Source organism: Talaromyces rugulosus, chromosome IV (assembly GCF_013368755.1).
Source record: "Talaromyces rugulosus chromosome IV, complete sequence".
NCBI lineage: Eukaryota > Fungi > Ascomycota > Eurotiomycetes > Eurotiales > Trichocomaceae > Talaromyces > Talaromyces rugulosus.
This window is the reverse complement of record NC_049564.1, coordinates 1544691-1566782: the sequence shown is the minus strand read 5'-3', so window position 1 is coordinate 1566782 and position 22092 is coordinate 1544691. Positions and strand designations below refer to the sequence as shown.

General features: G+C 50.4%; 9 protein-coding genes across 9 annotated transcripts; 4 read left to right on the top strand and 5 right to left on the bottom strand.

Annotated features, from left to right (window-relative positions):
- Nucleotides 1-198: 198 nt before the first annotated feature.
- Nucleotides 199-1704, bottom strand: TRUGW13939_07325 (uncharacterized protein; the record flags this gene model as incomplete). Its single annotated transcript, XM_035490466.1, has 5 exons — nucleotides 199-352; nucleotides 402-499; nucleotides 553-1290; nucleotides 1342-1558; nucleotides 1610-1704. The coding sequence occupies 5 exons, from the start codon at nucleotides 1702-1704 to the stop codon at nucleotides 199-201; spliced, it is 1302 nt and encodes a 433-aa protein (XP_035346359.1).
- Nucleotides 1705-2072: 368 nt separating this feature from the next.
- Nucleotides 2073-4134, top strand: TRUGW13939_07324 (uncharacterized protein; the record flags this gene model as incomplete). Its single annotated transcript, XM_035490465.1, has 2 exons — nucleotides 2073-3082; nucleotides 3138-4134. The coding sequence occupies 2 exons, from the start codon at nucleotides 2073-2075 to the stop codon at nucleotides 4132-4134; spliced, it is 2007 nt and encodes a 668-aa protein (XP_035346358.1).
- Nucleotides 4135-4159: 25 nt separating this feature from the next.
- On the top strand, nucleotides 4160-4892 carry TRUGW13939_07323 (uncharacterized protein; the record flags this gene model as incomplete). Its single annotated transcript, XM_035490464.1, has 2 exons — nucleotides 4160-4164; nucleotides 4214-4892. Exon 2 carries the CDS (start codon nucleotides 4299-4301, stop codon nucleotides 4890-4892), a length of 594 nt encoding a protein of 197 aa, XP_035346357.1. The 5' UTR covers nucleotides 4160-4164; nucleotides 4214-4298.
- Nucleotides 4893-5835: 943 nt separating this feature from the next.
- Nucleotides 5836-7505, top strand: TRUGW13939_07322 (uncharacterized protein; the record flags this gene model as incomplete). Its single annotated transcript, XM_035490463.1, has 3 exons — nucleotides 5836-5884; nucleotides 5946-6876; nucleotides 6932-7505. The coding sequence occupies 3 exons, from the start codon at nucleotides 5836-5838 to the stop codon at nucleotides 7503-7505; spliced, it is 1554 nt and encodes a 517-aa protein (XP_035346356.1).
- Nucleotides 7506-7619: 114 nt separating this feature from the next.
- Nucleotides 7620-13321, bottom strand: TRUGW13939_07321 (uncharacterized protein; the record flags this gene model as incomplete). Its single annotated transcript, XM_035490462.1, has 6 exons — nucleotides 7620-8784; nucleotides 8961-9001; nucleotides 9060-9412; nucleotides 9479-10017; nucleotides 10163-11238; nucleotides 11297-13321. Coding segments are annotated over 6 exons (5199 nt in total), but the record flags the coding sequence as incomplete, so codon positions are not given.
- An 856-nt stretch (nucleotides 13322-14177) lies between these two features.
- TRUGW13939_07320 (uncharacterized protein) lies at nucleotides 14178-15267 on the bottom strand (the record flags this gene model as incomplete). The annotated part of the gene is made up of 3 exons (XM_035490461.1): nucleotides 14178-14402; nucleotides 14469-15091; nucleotides 15150-15267. The coding sequence occupies 3 exons, from the start codon at nucleotides 15265-15267 to the stop codon at nucleotides 14178-14180; spliced, it is 966 nt and encodes a 321-aa protein (XP_035346354.1).
- Nucleotides 15268-17257: 1990 nt separating this feature from the next.
- Nucleotides 17258-18231, top strand: TRUGW13939_07319 (uncharacterized protein; the record flags this gene model as incomplete). The annotated part of the gene is made up of 4 exons (XM_035490460.1): nucleotides 17258-17297; nucleotides 17361-17674; nucleotides 17752-18122; nucleotides 18195-18231. The coding sequence occupies 4 exons, from the start codon at nucleotides 17258-17260 to the stop codon at nucleotides 18229-18231; spliced, it is 762 nt and encodes a 253-aa protein (XP_035346353.1).
- Nucleotides 18232-19170: 939 nt separating this feature from the next.
- Nucleotides 19171-19693, bottom strand: TRUGW13939_07318 (uncharacterized protein; the record flags this gene model as incomplete). The annotated part of the gene is made up of 2 exons (XM_035490459.1): nucleotides 19171-19212; nucleotides 19271-19693. 2 exons carry the CDS (start codon nucleotides 19691-19693, stop codon nucleotides 19171-19173), a joined length of 465 nt encoding a protein of 154 aa, XP_035346352.1.
- An 842-nt stretch (nucleotides 19694-20535) lies between these two features.
- TRUGW13939_07317 (uncharacterized protein) lies at nucleotides 20536-21773 on the bottom strand (the record flags this gene model as incomplete). The annotated part of the gene is made up of 2 exons (XM_035490458.1): nucleotides 20536-21717; nucleotides 21771-21773. The coding sequence occupies 2 exons, from the start codon at nucleotides 21771-21773 to the stop codon at nucleotides 20536-20538; spliced, it is 1185 nt and encodes a 394-aa protein (XP_035346351.1).
- Between the last annotated feature and the right edge of the window lie 319 nt (nucleotides 21774-22092).

The window sequence follows — 22092 nt, the reverse complement described above, 5'->3', positions numbered from 1 at the left end:
TATTTTCTAAGACTGTTGAAAACTGTGTAATTAGCATTGCAGATGTGACTAAAATAAACTCAATTACTTTACCTAAAACCTAAATGATCAAAGCAGCTAGAAAGAAAAAGTTAATTAATCCTATCTAGTCTATATCAAATACAACTCTACAATTAGTTCTCTAGCTCTCTACCTGCAATCAGGTCTGCATGATCAGACTCATACAACAGCAAACAGCTTACGATTCTGAGCAAGCCTCGCCATAGCCAACACCGATGACCCAGCCAGTAAGCTCACGCCGCTGTATATCGACACGGACAGATAGCCATACCTGTCAATCAGGGCACCGCTGACAGGCGTTCCGGCAAGCGCACTTCGAGGAATTAGCACAAGACTACAGCAATAAAAGATTATATACTCACGAAAGCGAAGCCGAGGCCAAGATGAATCCTATTGCAGTGCCAATTGTTTTCGGAGTGGCCACCTGCGCTGCACATGCTGGTTGCAATGATAAAATTCCCTAAAGTAAAAATGTAAGCTACTATGCTTTGAACCCAGGTAAAGCAAACTTACCCCCGAGCAAAATCCATAAGCGAGAGAGAATATAACCAGTCCTGCCACCGAGGTAACCGTAGTCCAGCACAAGGCAATGATTCCCGACAAAGCTATCATGAGGACACACAGGTTGAACTTTCCATATCGATCTGCCACCATTCCAGGAAGAATGCGACCAAAGAGTGATGCGCCATTAATCATGGAGATGGTGTAAAATGCCAAGTTGGACGAGAACCCATGTTGAATAGCGTAGCTTGTGACAAAGAAAAAGGGTGTAAACATGCCAAAGTAGGTAAAGAAAAACCCGAATGCAGTGAGCAGCATTTCTTTCTTGTTAATAATTGCCCAGTCCCATGCTGGACTTGGCGGTGACTGTTTCTGGGCTTGATCCCCTGTCGGCTTTGATACCAGAGGAGGACGTGCAATGATGGATGACACAGCCAGTATGGGGAGCATGATGAAACCGGAAATTCTTATTGTCCAGGGGAAGCCAATGTTGGGCTTTTGTATCAACTCATGCACGACAATGGGCCATACCACGCCTCCTAGGGAGGAGCCCGCGATTGTAACACCAATAGCCACAGCCCGTCTCTTCATAAAGTATTGTCCGACAAGTGCAAGCGCAGGGCACACTAGAAAGGCATTTCCGACTCCGAGTAGCACTCCCTGGGCGAGAATGAGTTCCCAATACTTGCGGCACAGCGAGATCATCATCATGGAGAATATGTTGATTAGAGAGCCTAGCCAGAACATGGCCTTTCATTTGTCAGTCATTAAACTTGGCTTCTTTAATTGCGGCCGACTTACAGTCGGCCCAAAAAGATCGAGAATACGCCCTGTGACGAGCGAGCCGGAAAAGAGGATAAATATGTTGATGGCCCCTATCCACCCAATGCTCGATTCCGATTCATCTGGCATCAGAACCTCACTGTAATAAGTTTGGAAAACGCCGAACGCGTTCTGGAAACCGACGGTGCAAAACGTTGCTCCTGTTGCGCCTATCAGCGCCAGAGTAGCCCGGGTTCTATAGTGACATTAGAAAGCATGGCAAGATTGGATGTCAAGTACACTTTACGTGAATTCGCCGGCGACAGGAGAAGGTACTTCATCGCCTTTTTCAGAAGGCTCTGAGACAGGGTCTAGATTGTTTGTGTTTTTGGACTCGTCCATCGTGGGTGGTGATTGTAGGATGTTGTCTGTAGGATAGAACACTGGAGGTTAAATTATTTCTTCCCCCAAGAGGATAGCCCATTATATAGTTCATTTTCGAAAACAGCCCAATCCCTTAATTTATTATTTTTTTCTCTCTAAACGGTTAACCAGTCCGGGGTCAACAGCTTCGGACTGTCCATGACTCCATGGAGTGTCCGAGACGCTAAACTAAAACAGGAAATCCGGGGCCTCCCCTCCGAGACGACTCAACAATTTTCTCATCTTCTCCTTCTTTCTTTCAACACATTACTCCTAGTCATTTCAGACGCAGCTTGCTGGATATGATTCGTGCAAAGAGAAAAGACGATTTGAACGCGTCCGATGCGATGAGGAAACGAGCTCGCAGACAAGACCCCGTCTCATGTCAAACATGCCGCGCGAAGAAGCTCAAATGTAATCGACAGCAACCATGCTCCAACTGTATTGCACGACGTATCGAGTGTGTGTATGCCATCATCAGCGCGGTGCAGATGCCCCCTCCCCTTCATCCTACTCCTAGTATTACTTTTAGTGGTCCTCCTGGTCCTCCTGGTTCTCCTCCTCGTTATCATCACCATTACGAGCATCAGCCTGTGTTTGCACCCTCTCCACAGATAGAAAGACCCTTCAGCATATCCAAAAGCAGTGAACCGGTCAAAACAGAGCACAGGCTTCGCGAATCCAGTGAGCATGAGCAGACAGCCGACTTTCTCGAGACCATCGTGATGGGCTCACGCATCCCCGGCGTGCTGCCAATGCCATTAAAAGACAGGCTAATGCCCAAGTCTGCCTCTTTGCCCACACCATTGACTGCGTTCTTGCCACGAGAATCAGAAGCCATGGCAATGTTGAATCACTATATCGACTGCATGGACTTTGTCTACCACGTCATCATTCCCAACCAAACCGTGTCCCAGTTCAACGGCATCTACCAGAGCGTCCACAATCAATCCACTGTGAATCTAAATCACCTCGCTCTACTTTTCAGCATCGTTGCAGCCTCGCACTACTTTCGAGGAGTCGAGTCTACGCAGCCATCCAAGGAGGCTGAGACGCGGAGCCGCGAGTATTCTGCGTTAGTTGGCGCGGCCTTGACGCAGGGAAACTACATGACGTATCCGACGATTGAAGGACTGCAGGCCACCATTATAATCAGCCACTGCGTTTCAAATATCGGACAGGACCCGTCAATTCGTGGTTATTTTATTAATGCGACGATCATCAACCAGGCCATGCAAATGGGGCTCCATCGGACTGACACCATTCGGAATAAAGAATATAGAAAAAGGAATGGATATGATCCAGTGGAAGTGGAGCTGAAGCGCAGGTTGTGGTGGCAGCTGACTTCTTACGACTGGTATGTTCCGTCGACTATGTTACTTCAAGCAGGGAAAGATGGCTGACTGCAAAAGGCTGCTGGGTTTCTTGAGCGGTCCTCAAGAATCCACTTACTTTATCCACCCAGCTCACATGTCTGTGAATTTACCAGCAAATATTCGAGACGAGGACATTGGGCAAGTAGAAGACGGGGCCGCTTTCCCAGAGAACACACCTACCAAGAAGATGTCTTATGCCCTCGAACGCATCAAATTATCTATAGTATGCCGAGAAATCGTCGACGAAACCGGCCATGAGCATTCCGAAGGGACGGAAATAGAGTATTCCAAGATTATGGAGCTTGACCGAAAACTCGACCAAGTCTACAAACAGATACCTGATTTCTTCCGCCTAGACAGTGGCAATCGCCGCAAATATGCACAACTGTACAAAGATTGTCCGCAAGTATCCTGGCAGCGACTGCTCCTTCAGCAGGCATTCAATGTTCGGATCTGTCGGTTGCATCGGTATTATTTCATCCGTGGCGCGCGCGATGCGGCCTTCTCATACTCGCATGTGCGGTGTCTACAATCTGCAAGGCGCGTTATTGAGGTCAAGCGGATTATGGATATCGAGATTGAGTCTATGCCGGCGAGTTCTCTAGTCTGGTTTGTTATGCATCACGTCTTCATGTCAGCCGTGTTTCTCATGATGGACATGTGTTTTAATTGGGACGATATCCTGGCCGACAAACGACGAGAGGAGGTAATGGATGCGTGCCGAATGCTCGACAAGGCGCAGCAAAACTCTGGCATTGTGCGCGAGGGCATCAATGCGATGATGGATGTTTTGCAGCGCTACTGGAGGCCATCCAGTACAGAGTTCGAGGCTCGTGCTGAGGGAGCTGAGACTGCATTTCAACCTGAATTCCAGTCTCCTGCAGACCCGTTGCAGATTACCGAAAGTGACAATTATTGTCTGGAAAATACGTGGTCCGAGTTGCTAGACAGCTGTGCCCCAATGGCAACCAATGCCGATGATTGGATGGGGCTGTTTACTGACCTGAGTGATGCTGCTGCTCTGGTGGATTAATTGCATTTCTTTCAGCTGATGGCAAATGTGGTTGCTGGTCCAAACCTTAAGCAATGAACCGGAATAATGAGGTCATCAGAGGCAAATACTTTGCCCCGAGTTACAACAATCAACAATGCCCTCGCATCAAGAAAGATAAACAACTGCAACGTCGCACAGATAAAATGGTAGACCAGGGTCGAAAAGGCTTCCCCCGGGTGCACCGCTACATCACCACGCACAACCACGATGGCGAGGCAGTCTTCCTCTCGTCATGCCAGGTGCCAGAATGCGCACCTTTTCGCTCCGCAGGGGAGGACGGCGAGCTAGCCCTGCTCTACTCAACCGACACATTCCCCGTGCAATGCCAGGACGAGCTTGACGTAGCCGTCTACGACTCGAGTCTGCACATGCCGCCCGGCATCACGCCCGAGAACGGCACGGTGTTCCGGGTCATCGACATGCAGCCGCTCAAGGAGACGCCCATGCACCGTACCGTGACGGTGGACTACAGCGTGGTCCTCGAGGGCGAGGTCGATCTGGTGCTGGACAGCGGTGAGAAACGCACGCTGCGGCAGGGCGACGTGGCGATCCAGCGTGGCACGGCACACTCGTTTCGCAACCGCAGCTCCTCGAACTGGTGCCGGCTGCTGTTTGTGTTTATGCCCATGCAGCAGCTAACTATTGGGGGAAAGAAGATGGAGGAAGAGTGGTATGATGAGCGGTATGAGACCAAGGATGAGCAGGAGATGAAGGAGCAGCTGGGGTATCACGATTAGTCTGTATTTGGTGTTAGAATAGAATATTGATAAATCTTGATACTTGGTTTCAATCGATACACGAGCATATTCTGAATTGGGTATCGCCACGCCCTTTCGGAGATCAGTTTATCAAAGTTTTGAACTTTTAAATGACGCTGCGGAATACCTCCGCGTTTGCCACCCCACACTGACAACATTTTGAACATTAACGACTAGTAGTCAGGAGTTCAGTACAGTCAATTCTCTATACATTAATATATGTATGTATGTATGTATGTATTTTTGAAGCAGACTGAGTTTGTTTGAACCGCGACGTCATATCAAACCATCAATTATCTTAGGGTTAGACTTAGACTTCCGTCAAGAGCTCGCACGTCTATACCAGCTCGGCGGGAAAGGAGAGATACTGGCAAAGAAATTGTCCAGATTGAGGGTAGAATCGGCACTACGTCCATTGAATTAGGGGAACTTGATGTATTAGCCTGGCATTGTTGGGAAGAAAGGCGAGAGTTCCTCTTCCAATACTAACAGTTGTTAGTTGTACATGATTCTCTTTTGGCTGAGAACACTGCGGTAACGGCTCCTTTCAGAACATAGTCCAGCTACCAATGAGTTGTAGCTACAAGCTGTGATTATCCAAGTCAACTGTATTAGAAGATAATATATCTGGAGAAAAAGCGTCGTCTATTACTACTGATTCCGCGATAGCTGATCCTGCCGCTCTGAGTCAGCTCAAGGAAATTTCCGCCTCGGTAACTTCCGCATTTATGCTTATTTTATTTTCAACTCTTCTGCGACGACATCGGACTTTGCTCTAGACTACGTATATAAACACGGTCAGGTTACACTGGAAATTCGATACAAATCTCAAACGGGAAATTTTTCTCGTTCTATCATCTAGCATATCTTCTAATATATCTCATACGTCTTGCAATTGAGAGATCGATATATATACCCCGCCATGGATCGCGAGCAGTTTCGCGTTGCAGCCCACGCAGCCATTGACGACAGTACAGTCCCTGCAGAATCTTCCTGAAAGGAGCATTTGAAAATATACTAACAAAAAAAAAGTCATCAACCATTTCGACACACTGCCCGACCGCCCCGTGCTGCCAACCATTGAGCCGGGCTATCTCCGGCCTCTGATCCCAGAAAACCCGCCGGCCGAACCGCAAGCATGGGCCGAAATCCAGGCGGACATTGAGTCCAAGATCCAGCCGGGCTTGACGCACTGGCAGTCACCCAACTTTATGGCATTTTTCCCAGCGTCGGTGACGTACCCCAGCATCCTGGGTGAGATGTACTCGGCGGCGTTCACGGCGCCCGCGTTTAACTGGATCTGCTCGCCGGCTTGCACGGAGCTGGAGACGATTATCATGGACTGGGTCGCCAAAGCGCTCGCGCTGCCAGAATGCTTCCTCAGCACGTCGGCCAACGGCGGCGGCGGTGTGATCCAGGGCACCGCCAGCGAGTCCGTCGCAACCATGATGATCGCCGCACGAGAGCGGCGCGCGCGCGAGCTCACGCTGGCCGAGGGCATCAAGGATGGCTCTGCCGAGTACGAAGACCGCATCTGCGCGAACCGGGCCAAGCTTGTCGCGCTGTCGAGTGACCAGGCGCACAGCAGTATAGCCAAGGCGGCGCTGGTCGCAGGCAACCGGTACCGCAGCGTGCCGACACAACTCGCCGACAACATGGAGATGACGGGACCGGCACTGCGGGCGGTGCTGGAGAAGGTCGAGGCCGACGGACTGCAGCCGTTTTTCATCACGTTCAATATGGGCACGACAAACTCGTGTGCGGTCGACCGTGTGGCCGAGCTCAAGGCGGTGCTGGCCGAGAAGGAGTCCTGGCAGCGCATCTGGGTGCATGTTGACGCGGCGTATGCTGGCGCGGCGCTGATTGCAGATGAGTATCAGCATATTGCCAAGGACTTTGCAGAGGGGATTGATAGTTTCAACGTCAACATGCACAAGTGGCTGCTCGTCAACTTTGACGCTAGGTATGTTCACCATCACATTATGCCCTCAATGTCACACTATTAACAAAGATTGAAGCTGTCTATTCGTCCGCAACCGTCTCGACCTTACCAACGCGCTCGACATCACGCCAACGTACTTGCGTAACCCGTACTCGGAAATGGGCAGCGTTATCGACTACCGCAACTGGCAGATCTCGCTCGGCCGACGCTTCCGCAGCTTGAAGATCTGGTTCGTGATGCGCAGCTACGGGCTGAACGGCATGAAGGCGTTTATTCGCAAAGGTGTGCAGCTGGGCGACTTCTTTGCAGGCAAAATCCGAAGCCGGGCAGATCTGTTTGAGATTGTGACGACGCCGGCGTATGGATTGACCGTGTTTCGCGTGCGCAATCCAGCAGCAACAGCACAAACAGTAGTAGTAACAAACGGCGATTCGAAGACGCAAGTCGCCGTGGATGAAAAGTGCAATGCGCTGACCAAAGAGGTATACGAGCGCATCAACGCGCGCGGCGAAGTGTACCTGACGTCGACTGCGTTTGCCGGGGTTTATGCTATCCGCGTGGTCACGGGCAACATGCACTCGCAGGAAAAGTACACGCAGCGGGTGTTTGACATGCTGGTTGAGGCTGCAGAGGGTGTTTTAAAAGAGTAGTTTAGATGTGGAGTAGATTGTAGATAGCATAGACCCTTCTCCTATTCGACTTATACCTATATACACTGCCATATCAATTGATTATGTATATACTATGTAACATTGAGATACATATCAATGTCCAATAGGCTGCACAATCGTATAGCTCAGCGAACTATTCACCTCCTGCACCCCATTCGACAGAAACAGCGGCCTCATCAGCCCATCCTCGCTGAACAACACCTGCGGCCGCTCCCTGCGCGAGAAATCAATCGCAGTGCCATCGGTAAACGCGACGTGCGTGCTATACGCTAGCGTACTGTTGTTGAACGTCCACTCGCCATCCCACTCTCGCGCATACGCATGTCGTCCAACTTTTGGTCCTGAGCCGAATCCGCCGCCGGCCTCGAGAGAGTGTACCAGCATGTGCCAGTTGCCGCGTTTGTCTCGCCAGACGTGCGGATCCTCAGTGTTTTCGGGAAAGACAGGCCCCTTGGGGGAGAGACGGGAATAAGGGCCTGTGAAGCTGGGTGCACTCGCGACCCCGATCTGCTCGACTCCCTCGCCGCAGTTTTCGACACAGCCGCGGTATGCCATGAGCATGTCGTGGCCCTCTGCGTGAAGAGGGAAAATAGATGGGTTGGTGGTGTCGGCGTCCCAGGTGCCATTCGCGTTTCCGGGCATCACTTGGCCGTGGAATTCCCAGGTCTCGAGGTCGCGCGACGACCACGCCGAGATGCCGCTCTCGCCGTTGTTCGTGTTGCCTGGCCCACAGCTAAACTGCACTGTCTCGCAGCTGGTGCTGGATACATTGACCGGACAGCCAATGTGCACCAGCACGTATGCGGCGTCGGCCGCGCTGTAGATGACCGTCGGGTTATGCGCGAATGTGCCCACTAGCTGTGTATGGAAATGGTAGGGTCCTTCGGGACCGGTCGTCGAGGTTGAATGGACAATAATGCTGTAGGGAGTCCAGTAGTCTAGATCGCATCCAAACGCAAACTGGGCGTGGATTAGATGGAACACGTCGGGCTGGTGCGAGGGGTCGCGGAGGATGGTGGCGCCCCAGGACGAGATCCCCTCGGCCGTACGGTTGTAGCCTGTGTTTCTGGTTGCAGGACGCAGATCCAGCTGGCCGCAGTCTAACCCTATCCAGCCGGCGTCGCAGAGACAGGTGCTGTTGGTGTTGACGCTGTGGCAGACGCCGTTGAGGCTGCAGTCGTCGTCGGAGCTGCAAGCTTGGGCTAGCCCTAACAGGGGGAGGACGAAGAACAAGCTACGAAAGTGCATTGCGACTGAACTTATTACATGTGCAAACATAATTTGAGCAGTAAACTGACAGACAATGCTATTTATGTATTATTCTCAGTGCGGAGTCACTAGTATTAAACTAAGCTGCATGTCGATCCGGGGATTTGTATAGTTCCACGAATCGGATAAAAAAGAATCCTCCTTCTTCTATACTACTGTACATACTATAAAACATCCAGCCCCGATCCCTTTACTATCAGTTTTTCCTACAAAAATCAGTACCTCTTTAATAAAAGAAAAAAAGGAAACAGAAACAGAACTAACCAATATCCACGACGGAATCCACGCCACCGCCCACTTGACCGTACTCGCCTGCGCGCCTCTCCAGAATACAGTCGAGTGTCTCGCAGAAAGCACATCACGCACCACCCTGCGCGCATACTCGTTTGGTTTCATTGTAGGAAATTTGTGTTTCCCCTCTGCCATCGTCTTGACCTGCTCCTCGACCGGTTTGTATAGCGACCCCGGCGGCAAGTTACACTCTGGGACCGAGTCGAACCAATTGGTCGCGATATTGCCGGTGCGCAGCAGCACGACGCGCACGCCGAACGGGGCCAGTTCGAGTTTGAGGTTTCCTGAAATGAAATCAAGCGCGGCTTTGGATGCCGAGTAAGCTCCTACTTTTCATTAGTACGCCGTATTTCTTGTGGACTTGGGGAAGGTAAAGAAAAGAAAAGAAAGACCTTGATAAGGCAGCGCCACACAACCCGCAATCGAACTATTATTCACAATCACCCCCTTTGCACGAACAACCAACGGCGCAAACGCCTGCGCGACACGTAGAGCCCCCCACACGTTGATCTCGAACATGGCCTGCATATCTGCCACGGAGCTGTCCAGCATCGGCATCACGTAGCCCTGGCCCGCATTGTTGACTAGATAGTCGAGACCACCGGCGGAAGCAGTAGCAGCTGTGACAGCGTCGACAGCAAGGGCGATGCTTTTTGTATCTGTCACGTCGAGTTTGAGTAGCGTGACTCTGGGGAGGTCTGCTAGAGATGCCATCTTTTGGGTGCTGCGTGCTGTTGCAAACACGTCGAGGCCGGCGGAGTGGAAGGCGTGCGCGAGGGCAGAGCCGATGCCGCCATCGGAGCAGCCTGTGATGAGAACGGAGGGCATTTTGAAATTTGATAATATAATTACAAGTTTTTTTGGGGGGGATTCTATTGAGGAGCAGTGGTGGTGACTAAATACTGTAGTCGGACTCGGAGTCGGCGATTTCCTAATAGGGATGTCCGAATCCGGTAATTCTCACACTCTGGTTATTATTAGACTTTGAAAGCTGCAACAAAAGACCAAATATTCCTTTATTCTAAGAAACTATTAAGGCAAAACAATTATTATACAGTCTTCTCCAGCAAATCTACTCTAGAATAGCCCACTCAGCAACCGTCGCCCCCGTGCCGTTGCCATTCTGCACATCCACTTTATCTAGCCCTTGATTTCCCTGTATAAACAGCGTCGCGAATCGAGATGCCGGCACAGGGTCTGGGAAAGTGTGGTTTGTGGTGTTGCCCGCTTGGATGACAATTTCGTCTGCGTTTGACGCTGGGTTGTACGGGTTGGACAGTTTGACGTCGATGTTGGTGACCAGCGCGCCCTTTCCGCCAAAGCTAGAAAGAGTCGGGTTGCTGATTGAGTTGTTGTGTAAGACGACAGTCACGTTTGATGGAGGCGCTTGCGCCCAGTCAAAGTAAAAGCCCGAGACTGTTGTCTTGTTGGAAGAAGACGGAATCGACACCGTCAGGGAGCTCACGTTGGCCGCAAACTCGGGCTGCCACTTGGTCGACGCTGCTCCATCAACGGCGGCTAGCGGGTACTGTCCCGGCTGGTAAGTGTCGACAGACTGGACTGGCTGACATTGAACAATGTTGCCCTTGATTGTGTTTGTAGAGCCGACTCGGCGGTTTGCGATTGTGAGTGGCGTCCCGTCGGCTGGCAGCTTGTATGTCGTGCTATTGGACTGCTGTCCAACCTGAACCGAAATTGCTGATTTGGCATACTTCTTTTCTGCAGAATCCAGCGGAGCAACAGTGGTAGCCCTGCTGATCGTCGTGTGGGTGTAGTTGGAAGCCGCCTGGATCGGCCAGCCGCGCCAGTAGAACGTGCGGTACGTAACCTGCGGAACCTGAGGCGGCAGGTTCGGGTCGATGTGAAGAATGTCGTCAGGCACAAGACGCAGTCCGAGATATCCGTATAGAACAACCTGGTTGGCGCCTCCGTGGCCAGTGAGGAACGGGTATGCGGGGTGGGTTCCGCCGTTGGCCGTGTAGTCGTCGACCAGCTGCTCGGAAAGCTGGAAAAACGGCGCGCGAGCATACGGTTCATAGGAATACTGCGCATACGTGTACGCGGAGCATCCCGAGCGTGAGACATCGTTGGCGACGATCGAGAAAATAGCATATGTCATGCCAGGGCCATCGGGCGACTGTTTCAAAGCGTACTGCCAGCGACTCAATTAGCAAAAGTCATATTTATTAACACCTTGTAAAGAAACTTACATAATCAAGATCATTCAAAGCATCACTAGACGAGTAATTGGCAGTGTAGTCCAGAGGGAAAGTCCTCAAAACCACGTCCGCCTGCTTGACCGCAACGCTGTTGTTCATCGTGGTATACTCCAGAGTTACGTCGTTCTCCCGGATAATCAGCACGTTCGCTGCCATTTCGTTCCATGTTGCATTTTCATCCTTGCCAAACTGGCGGCGGAATGCGTTGGCATTTAGCAGCGTGTTTGCAATGAGCGGCATTGTATATCCTCCGGCGTCCTTGTTGTTGGCATACTCGTCAGGGTCCGTCATGTTCGCCAGCGTGTAGTAGCTCCCGTTCTTCTTCAACAAGTCGCCATACACGGTAGCAACTGAATTGTAGATGGGGAAATGCTCGTTTTGGAACGTCTCCATATCGCCGCTTACCACCCACTGGTTGACCAGTGAAATGGCAATGTCACCGTTCAGGTGATACTCGTAGTCCCAGCAGGGGCCAGTTCCAGTGCAGGATCCATACCGTCCACTTGTCCAAGGGAAGATTGCCGCGTCGGGAGAAAAGACAGTCTCATTCTGCGAGCTCACATACGCCGTCTTGACGTTGGCGATGGCTTGTTGGTATTTGGCGACGCGGTAGTTTGTAATGCGTTTGGCCGATTCAGGGAATGCCGCCACGAGTCCCGGCTGCATCCAGACGTCTGCGTCCCAGAAGATCATTCCGGCATACGAATCCGAGCTCAACCCTCCAACAGGAATACTCCAGTCATTGACGGGGGCATTGTTCACTCGCTGCAGAGCGTTTTTACCAACCGTGTTCTGGAGAAGATAGTAAGGATTGACCACAGCGGTCACAGCCGACTCGATAATGAACGCATCATGGGGGAGAGTGCCATTTTCCAGTGTAAAGTCATCGACAGAGCCATCCGGCATCACCTGTGCCCATTCAGAGACGTGAGAGCGCAACAGATCCTGGAACCCTTTCTTCTTGGCATCCAAAGCAGCCTTCTTAGCCGTTTCCCGAGGATTCGAAAACGCATCTGTCGAGGCAGCACCGACAAACTTGGCAATGGTGACGGTCTTGCCAGCGCTGAATTCGACATTGACCGACTGCGCAATCGACGAGTCGTTCTGGTGGATGTATGGCTTTCCGCTAACCAGAGCCGCCGAGGACAAATCAAAGGCGTCGTCGCCGTCGAGAGCAGCATAGACCCAGGCAGTAACATTACGAATGCCCACGGGTCTGACGGCCGTGTAAATCGCATCGTCGTCGCTGCCAGACTTGACAAAATCGGTGCGCACCGCAGAATAGCCATCAATCACATTGACGACTGAGGCATTCCCACTCTTAGACGGCGTAATGCTTAGCTGGACGACAGCCTGGTTGATGTCCAGCTTGTTGGCAAAGAGCTGGTAGCTGATGCGGAACGAGCCACTACTGTTCTGGCGTGGAGTCCACTTGTAGTCCCACGACAAGACGCCGGCCTTGTAGTCATACGTAGTGGTATAGTCGGAAATAGTCGAGTTGTCAACCGTAGCATCAAGGTAATCGCCACCTCCCAGATCAAGCACCAGCCCAGCCCAGTGCGGAATACCGCTGATCACACTCTCCTCGCCGTACTGGTTGAGCCACTCATAGTTAGTCGAGTTGGTCGTCGGCTGCGAGTCATAAAAGCCGGCCAGACCGGCAAACGTCTGGCGACGCGAGAACAGCGGCCAGCCATTGATCACGTCGCCGTCAACAGGCGTATCCAGCTCGAAAAAGGGACCGGCGCTGGCGACGTTGATGCCGATGTAGCCATTGGCAACAGATCCGCGCGCCTCGTAGTGGCCCTGGTCGAGCACGCGGCTCTGCAGGCGCCAGTTGCGCTGGTCCCAGGTGACGCCGGCGAAGCGTGTCTGGTACGAACTGCTGCTGCTGCTGGCGGTGTTGTCGAGACAAAGTACCTGGTTGACGCGGGCGCCGTGCGACAGGGCTGCTGCGCCTGCCGACGACAAGCCGAGAAGGCACACGAGAAGCTCCGGAGCATGCATGGCAGCAACTCTGTGGTCGATTCGTCAACTCTACATCAACTGGTTCTCCTGCAGGGGAATCCGCCCTTAAATAGTCTCTGGCTCATCGTAATTAATAATATCGCGCACGCGCCATCCCCAAAGCCTAAATGCATCCGTCCTCTTCAAAGTTTTCCGGGGGAGCCTGAGCCACGCGAGATGTGGATCTGCGGGAGCCAATCACAGTGCGTATTTGGGCCAATCAGCCAATCAGAGAGCTCGGCTGCGGCCAGTGCGTCATGGTGCTCCTTTACGTAGTATACTGTCTTCTCATACTATTATTACCAGCCCATTGCTGTTCGGTGCTCAGCTGCAGGATTTTAGTACGTATTTAGTGTACTGTTTTACACAGAAATACTCCGATCGCTATGGACAATTCACAGTGCGGGGAAGATTCAGTAACATTAAACACTTCTAGAACCGGGCCAGTGCATATCCTAATAATACGAGTCGCATAAATGCAAGGATCAAGCCTCGCGCGATAGAGATTAGCTCCTCGTGTTGCGCGCCGATCAACCCTGCTTTAGTGTCAAGTACGTAGTTGACAGGCCGTGGCTATGCCTGCAGTTTCCTCTTGCGTGATAGTTACTTACAGAATCTGGTTCCACAGAATAGTCCGATCACAAGCCCCGACTCCCAGAGCGTGTACATTCTGCAGGGCGGTCACAGGCACAGGGTACACAATGCGTAGATGGCTTGGTCCAGTGGAGTCAATCTGGTCAATGACATGCGAGGCTTGTGGGGAAATAGGTTCCGCATGACCTGGCCGGATCCGACGTCAATGTTTGGTATCCTCAGGGTTTGACAGGCGTGATGTTAGGCGGTATCATAGAATATTCTGGAACATTCAACTCTCGTCGCCACTGCCCTCGTTATTGCCCATGTCCATCGTCCGCCGCCTTGCCTGCGCAGTCTGCTGCGTGTTGGCGATGGCTCGCTCGCCCACAAATCGATCGCCAGGCCACTCGATCTTGCAGACGGGGCAGCGCTCGCTCTGCTGCAGTCGAAAAAAGTTGCGTACGCACATGTCGTGTAGACGACCAGGACAATCGCGGTCCGCGCATCGTTGGCCCTGTCTTGTCAGTTTCGCCCAACGTAGATAGCATAGCAAGAAACAAACAAAAACAAAAAAACATACCACCGTCAGAATATCCTTGCACGCAGCGCAAAACTTGACTCGTCGCGCTCGATGCCCTTCCTCGTCTTCATCGTTGTATGTATCCACCAACCAGCCACGCAATTCCATGAGCCCGCGCGGACTCAGACTGTAGTACCCCTTTGCGCTCTTCTCCAGCCATCCCTCGTCAACCAAGCTAGACATCATTGTTTCTGCCTGGGTCATGCTGAGCGACTGCGCGGCACCGCCCTGAGTAGTGGTGTTACCGTTGGCCTGCACAGCCGCCGACTCGCGACGGTTGGCATCTGCAGGAACCTTGGCTAGCTGCAACGCCTGCATGCTCGAAACCACCAGAGCTTCGCAGCGGCGCGTGTTGTATGTCTCAAACATGGCATCCAGCAGGCGCTTGACAAACGCGATTTCGTCGGGGGTGTAGGTCGTGGCGAGCTGCGTCAGGGGGTCGCTCGTCGTGTTGACCAGCGCGTAGACAAAGGGGCTCGCGCCCTGGCCGTCGCTGTTGAGGGTGACCTGTCGTTTGACGCTGCGGATTTCGAGATCGAACGGTGATATGGCCGAGTTGGCGGCGGCGACGTACGAGTTGAGGTCGGCCTGGGAGATGTCTTCTTGGAGGACCTCTCGTCCTTCTGAGAATTGTCAGAGAGAGAGAATTCCCAAGAAGAAGCAGAAGAAAAAAAAACTTACCGTGGGCTGAGAAAATGGCAGCGAGCACGGGTTTGGCCTCGTCAAACGTCATGGTGGAACGGGCCATGAAGGCCTGCAAAAAGGCGCGGTTGCTATCATTGTAGCCGTCTTCGTCCATTGGGTTAGCTATCGCGCAGTAGCAGAGGCTACGATAGACGAGTGTAAATGTAGACTGCAGAGTAGTGTGTGAGGTGAAGACGTTGAGTGCGGATAAGATTTCGGCGACGCGGGGAACGCGTCCCGCCGCGTGCGAAAGTTGCGTTGCCCGTGATATCATTCCACGACTCGGCAGATTTCAACACCAGTCAACCTTCTCTCAAGGTGATTAATTACCGGTCAATGTGCTGAATATATATATTTACATTCTCAACCTACTAATATCTGCTGTCGGCTCGACGCCGTCTACCAGATCAGCAACCACCTGCCCCGTGCCCAGCGAGTGCGAGATGCCCCATGGCCCATGACCTGTGGCCACAAAGACGCCGCCAATGTCTCTGCCCACCGCCGATCCGTCCGATTTGATCCTCCCTCCTAGATACTCGTCCTTGACGCGCGATATAATGGGTCTGCCTGTTGCTGAAATGGGACGGAAGCAAAGCCCTTCGCGGAGGACTTCGAGGTCGTCCTCCTCATCGTTATGATTTGTTGGGGTTGATTTGCCCATGAATCTCACAGCAGCCTTCTTCAGACTGGCGAGTTTTTCTCTGTCTATCATGACCTTGGACCCCTCTGCTCGCGCAGGCAGAGCTAGGTGACTATCATTCAAGCCGGCAATATAAATCTCAGCGCCCTGCCGAGAAAACACCTCTGGACTGAAGCCTCCCCGCGAGTCTTCTGTCGCAAATATAGCGTGGCTTTTCCCATGATACCGATCTTGCTCCTGCTCCAACGTATATCGCGGCGAACGCAGCACCAGCGAGTATCCCGCCAGCGCCGAAACAACAGGCGGCCGGACCGTTGCCGAGGGAAAAAGGTTCTTATATACCAGGCCAGTCCACGGGCCGGCGCAGATGACAACGTTTCGACACGCAATGCTGTACTCTGTCTGCGTCTCTGAGTTGAGCACCTTGACGCTACGGATCAGCTGCGTTGCAGGATCGGAGATTATGCCAATGGGCTGCGCTGGATGGTGCCATTTCACGCCTCGCGAGACAGTGGTCTCCCGCAGGAAGTGGCAGAGGCGGAGGGGATTCCTGTTGAGTTAGTTTGTATCATTTATTACTAACTGTTAAACAGGGTCCATACACCTGAGCGACGCCCTCGTCGCTGATAGCCTCGACGGGACCTGCAGTCAGCCAGGCTGGTCCCTCGTTCGGCGCTGTATCTACTTTTCTGCTCGTAGCTTCTGCCATTCTGCGTCTTCTCTCGGGCATATCTCCATCCAAACTCCACGCCGTCCCTTGCATAAACCCCCATTTCCTTGGCCCGTCATGCTCCTCTGCCAACTGCCGATGCAAGTCAAACGACAAAGCTCCCAACTGGGCGACAGCAGGCTCAAACCAGTCTCTCGCCAGAAACCCGCCCGCGTAGCCCGACGCGCCGCTGTAGAGCTGCGATGAGGAGTCGACGACGTGCAAGTCTGCTTCTTTGGAGGCGGAGGTGCTGTTGCTGAGGTGGTAGGCGATCGAGGTGCCGATTATGCCGCCGCCAATGATGACGGTGGTCATTTTGATATGTATATCTCTAGATGTAGAACGTGTAGTTGTTTATATATATACTTTAAATGTTGGCTTGGCGAGAACCTGTCTGTCCCATGAGACCACATGTGCACAACATGTACAGGAAAGTGAATAATGGGATGACACCAATAAATTATTCCACTAATTGCAATAATTTAGTATCTACTATCAATAATAACATGTAAGCCCACTACTCATGCGTCCGAAGGCAAATGTCAGGGCCCGCTGCGGGGCAGCTTCGGCTCGGCTTTGCCGTTGCTTCGACTGTTATATATTAATCCATTGATCCGAATTGTTTCGCTGTTTTTATCACCTGAACTTCAATGCTAAACACATACAAGCGTTGAACCTGCATACATCTCGGGTAAATATTTCCGCTTCCAATTGCATGGTGCATCACCACTGACAGTACTGCGTAGATAAATAGACATGGCATCCAAAACCATCATCGTCACCGGCGCCTCTCGCGGTACCTCTTCCAACCCTTCCCAAAACAATGAATCAAACTAATTTTTTTGTATAAAAAAAAAAGGCCTCGGCTTGACCATCTCCAAATATCTCCTCACAACCACGCCGCCAAATAACGTGGTCATCCTCGCGCGCTCCGCTGAACCGCTACAAGCCCTCAAGACACAGTACCCGGACAACGTCGAGTACATCGCCGGCGACCTGTCCGACCACTCGCTCGGCGAGAAGGCGGTTGCACTGGCCCAGTCGCGTTTTGGCCGTCTGGATGGGCTGGTGCTCAACCATGGCATACTGGGCCAGGTGTCGACTGTCGCAAACGCGGATGTCGAGCAGTGGAAGAAGGGGTTCGAGGTGAATTTTTTCAGCTTGGTGTCGTTTGTAAGTTTTCTTTTTTTTACGTTACATTTCTTGTCTATGTGCAAAGAAAGAGAGACCCTGATGCATGTGAATGGCAGACAAAAGCTGCGCTCCCTGCTCTGAGGGAATCCAAAGGAAAAATCGTCTTTACATCCTCCGGCGCATCTACATCGGCCATGGGCGGATGGGCTCTGTACGGAGCGACCAAGGCAGCCATGAACCATTTTACGCTGTCGCTGGCCAGCGAAGAGCCTGATATCACCTCCATCTCCGTGCGACCGGGCATGGTTGATACGGAGATGCAGCGCGAGATCCGCGAGGATCACGCCAACAACATGCCATCCGATGCTGTGTCCAAGTTTATTGGTGCGCACCGTGACGGCAAACTGCTAAAACCTGAGCTGCCGGGCCATGTCATGGCGAAGCTCGTGCTGGATGCACCTAATACATTGAGTGGACGGTTCATCACGTAAGTTTTGTTTGAATTCTTTTTTTCTTCCCCATTAATTGGAAGAGCTATAAGATATCTAACGACGGGCAGGTGGAACGACAAGGATCTCGAAGCGTTTCAAGAGTAGACCTATCGATGTATTTATTAGTTGAATTCCCCAAATAAAATGAGTAATAACATCAAGATTGTTAAGACATCAGCCGAAAGATGAAAAGCAGATACACGTTGTAAGCATTAGATGAAAATCTTCATACTTAGCATGGAAATGTATGGTTCATCACGCGTCAAGAATAAAAAATGCAATCCGGCTTACCTTGAGCTAAAATCTAACCGAGATCTGGAAAAAATCTGGTGGGAAAAAAAATAAAAATCTGGCAGTCATTAGCGCTGTACACACCAGTGCTTGAGACAATTCTTGAAAAGAGGTATGATCATCAGATAGTCCTTTGGCGGGACAGGTAATCACCACGTTTTGGTATGATAGGGGCGACACGATAGTTCATCATGATAGAAGAGGGAGAGAGAAATAAACAGGAGAGCTTACCAGTTAGTGAAATGCAGGCCAGCTGCTTCGAATGTTACAGCTTGATTACAGAGAAGAGAGGAAGAAACTCGAAAAGCGAAAATTTATTTGGCGCGGAAAAGCCGCCAAGGCGGTGAACCTAGCTTCTGCCCGCTGCTTACGTAATCATTCCACTCCTCCCCACCACGACATCAATATTACACATAAAGTTTTAGGTAAATAACTTAAAATTCTTAAGATGCTCGAAAATCATGAAAATATCTACCGTACGTTTTACTATAACAATCCCCTTCTATACGTATGCTAATAATCTCTAGCAGGTATCAATATAATGTCTATAAATCTAGTATATTAGCGCCAAGGCATGGCTCGAAGCAGATGCACTCGGTCGAGAGAGTCGAATCGAAATGAAATGAACCAAAAACGCAGCCTTCTTACTCCTGGGCCCTGAAGTGACTCTCAGCCAGAATCCTGTGCTTTGTGTCGCACTCCCCCTTTCCCGGTATAGGTCTAGTCATCAATGGTAATCCTCAAAGGAAAGGTCTAGAGTCGTTTGAATGTCAAGTACTGATTGACAAGGGATCCCTTTTATTTTCCACGTTAGCTTCCGTCTTTTCATAAACTTAAATTTGGGCTCCCTTACATTCACCATCCATGGATGTTCAGGCGACAGAGTAATCTCATCACCTCGCCATTCACACTTTCTCAATTGATGATTACCAATCCAGTTTGAAACCAGGGCCACGTCCATGTGATGCTTAACGTAAACATCCTCGCCCTTCGAAATGACATCAAAGGGCCCAGAATAGGCGAGATAGTGGCGTGCAGCCTCGGCAGCTTCATCGTCCTTGGCGTGATAGATGTCTTCTGAGGTGTATGGTTTTGATCCCAAGGCCATAATTTGAGCCGACATATAACCCGCTGCCGTATAGATGATGTATCCCTGAGCGTCTTTGCCCAGTGGATATCCAACTGTTCCGTTCTCAGCCACGGGTTTGCTCACAAAAGAGACCAATTTCCAGGTCCCAACCAGGCCCTTTCGAACAACCTCCACCGTTGAAGGCATTATTGTTTCTAACGAAGGAATGGAGGAGAGATATGGTAAGTAACTTAGTTCAATTGGGATTTAGCCGGCAGACTATACTGCATATAAATACTTTTGGATTGATAACCGGGTATGTCGGCAGTTGCAAACTTCGCTCCTGCTTTTGATGCTGAGAAATCAATATCAGCATGACTCGCGAAAGATTCCGAATGGCTCCACAGGTTAGAATGTTAATGTTGATCGAGGAACGCAGTGGTGAAGCGATTATTAGTTGCAGTTACTTTTCAAATACAAATAAAGCTTATTGGTTGTTTATACGACACATTTAAATCACAAAAAAGCCTTACCCTTTTAGGATTAACCTCCATTATAGGTTAAAAAGCCAAAAATATTACTCCAATCTGCACATGTGATCTCTGCAAGCCCCATAAGCATCAAATGATGTTGTCAACTCCCTACTATACAAAGAGATAAAGGGGTTAATCACCTACTTACGAGACTTACACAGTAAACCCTACACGCATGGTTTGACCAACGTACTAGCATACTCAAAAACTTAAAAGCTCACAAAAACTGCAGGGTAACCAATTTAACCAATTTGATAGCATACTCAGGAAGCTTGGAATCCTACAAGATCGCCGATTTGATCAGTTTGACAGCATGCCCAGGAAGATTACAAAAACCCTGCAGGGTAGCCAAATTCAACCGGTCTGAGAGCTTCCCCAGGAATCTTGGGATTCCAAACTGCGTTCCGCGTCCTACTGGCGTTTCCGTGCCACTAAACTTGTAACTACATACTTCTTGTTCTTCTCTCCCTTTTTTTTTAGTCTACATTAAAAATATTCTTCCCACTAATCATTGCCCTAGTGTCTATAGTAAGCTTCCCATTCCTGCACCTTCTCCTCGTCCCAAATAATCATCTGACAATCCCAGCCTATCCACTGGAAATGACTATAAGGGTTATTGCTAATGTCCTCATTGACAAATGCCGCCTGAAAATCCAGATTCTTTGCGAAGAGCTTTAAAACCGCGCGTCTCCAGATAGTGCCTGGTTCGTCTGCAGCTGATGTCTTTGACCAGAGCTCGTCAAAGCTTCCGACATTGTACTTGTCAGCCGGGTACACAAGAGGGAGTCGCAAGTTCCTGGGAATTGGATTGCTGAACCCAATCCATGGCAGAATACTGCCGCGATCGTGATTTAATTTAAGCATGTTATGTCGATCGGATGGATCTGCATCTATAACACGGAAGAGAAACCTCGGTCCAAAAGACGTATAACCGTTCGTACGGAACTTTAAACGAATTGTCCAAGACATCCCCATCATCTGCGCTCTGATCTCTGCGTTCGCCAAGACTTCCCTCCATCTGTCCACAAGGTGCCACTGTATACATACCATCTCGTGGTACACCCAAGGGGGCATTGTACCGAAAAATAAACGCCAGGCATCTACCCCGCTGATTTCTTGTTCCCATTCATTATCATAAAAGGTACTATCCTCTTCCTTTGCTTCCTTGCATCTCCCAAAAATGTTGTGATGGATAACAAGCCGACAGAGAGCAGTCACGAAACGACGCCTTTCAGGGTCGGTCAATCGAATGGGCACATATTTCTCATTCCAATCTTTATCCTTGATGAAATAAGGGCTTTTTAAATTGGCCCGGAAGTCCGCTAGGAAAAATAGTATTTCCTTGTGGAACTTATACAGTTCTTTAATTTCTTCAACTTTAAGTGATCCCTTAACTCTCGTTGCTGTCTCTTGCCTGCGGCGCCAATCATCCAAGAGGGCGATGGCTTTTTCTTTGTTGTTTTTAATGCCGACGTCTGTCGACCGAACCGCAGCAATTGCCTCGTTGATATCCAGGAGCGTTTCGTCATATTTTCTGGTGAGGACCCCAATATGCAGCTCCTTAAGTGCCATGAGATAGATGTTGTAAATTTCACGCGATGAAAAAGCGAGAGACAATAGAGACTTTGTGTCGGAAACATGGTGTAGAATGAGAAGCATAAGCTCCACTGGGAGATCTGCGATTGTTGTTCGTTTGCCCTGTTATTGTCAGTAATGGCCAAAATTTGAAGTTATCCAGGATTTTATCTTACCATGTTGGGCTTCACGTAAGTTGAGATTGGAAAGAGTATCAAAATTTGAATGGAAGACGTCTATACTTTCAACTACATATATGTCCCCCCATTCAATGAAGTCCAGCAAAGCAGCCTTCAAGTCTTTAGAAGTTTGTCAGTTTCAAATGTTGGTTGAGTAATGTTTCCAGATGTCCGTGGTGGATATTAGCTGAGTACCCTAAGTGCTATATATGGATACATTTTATAGAAGAAAGATGTACTCTTTATTAAAACCTGAAACCATCTGAAACTACTCATGGATCACAAAATGAATAATAAATTCGTATTTTACCTAAGAACA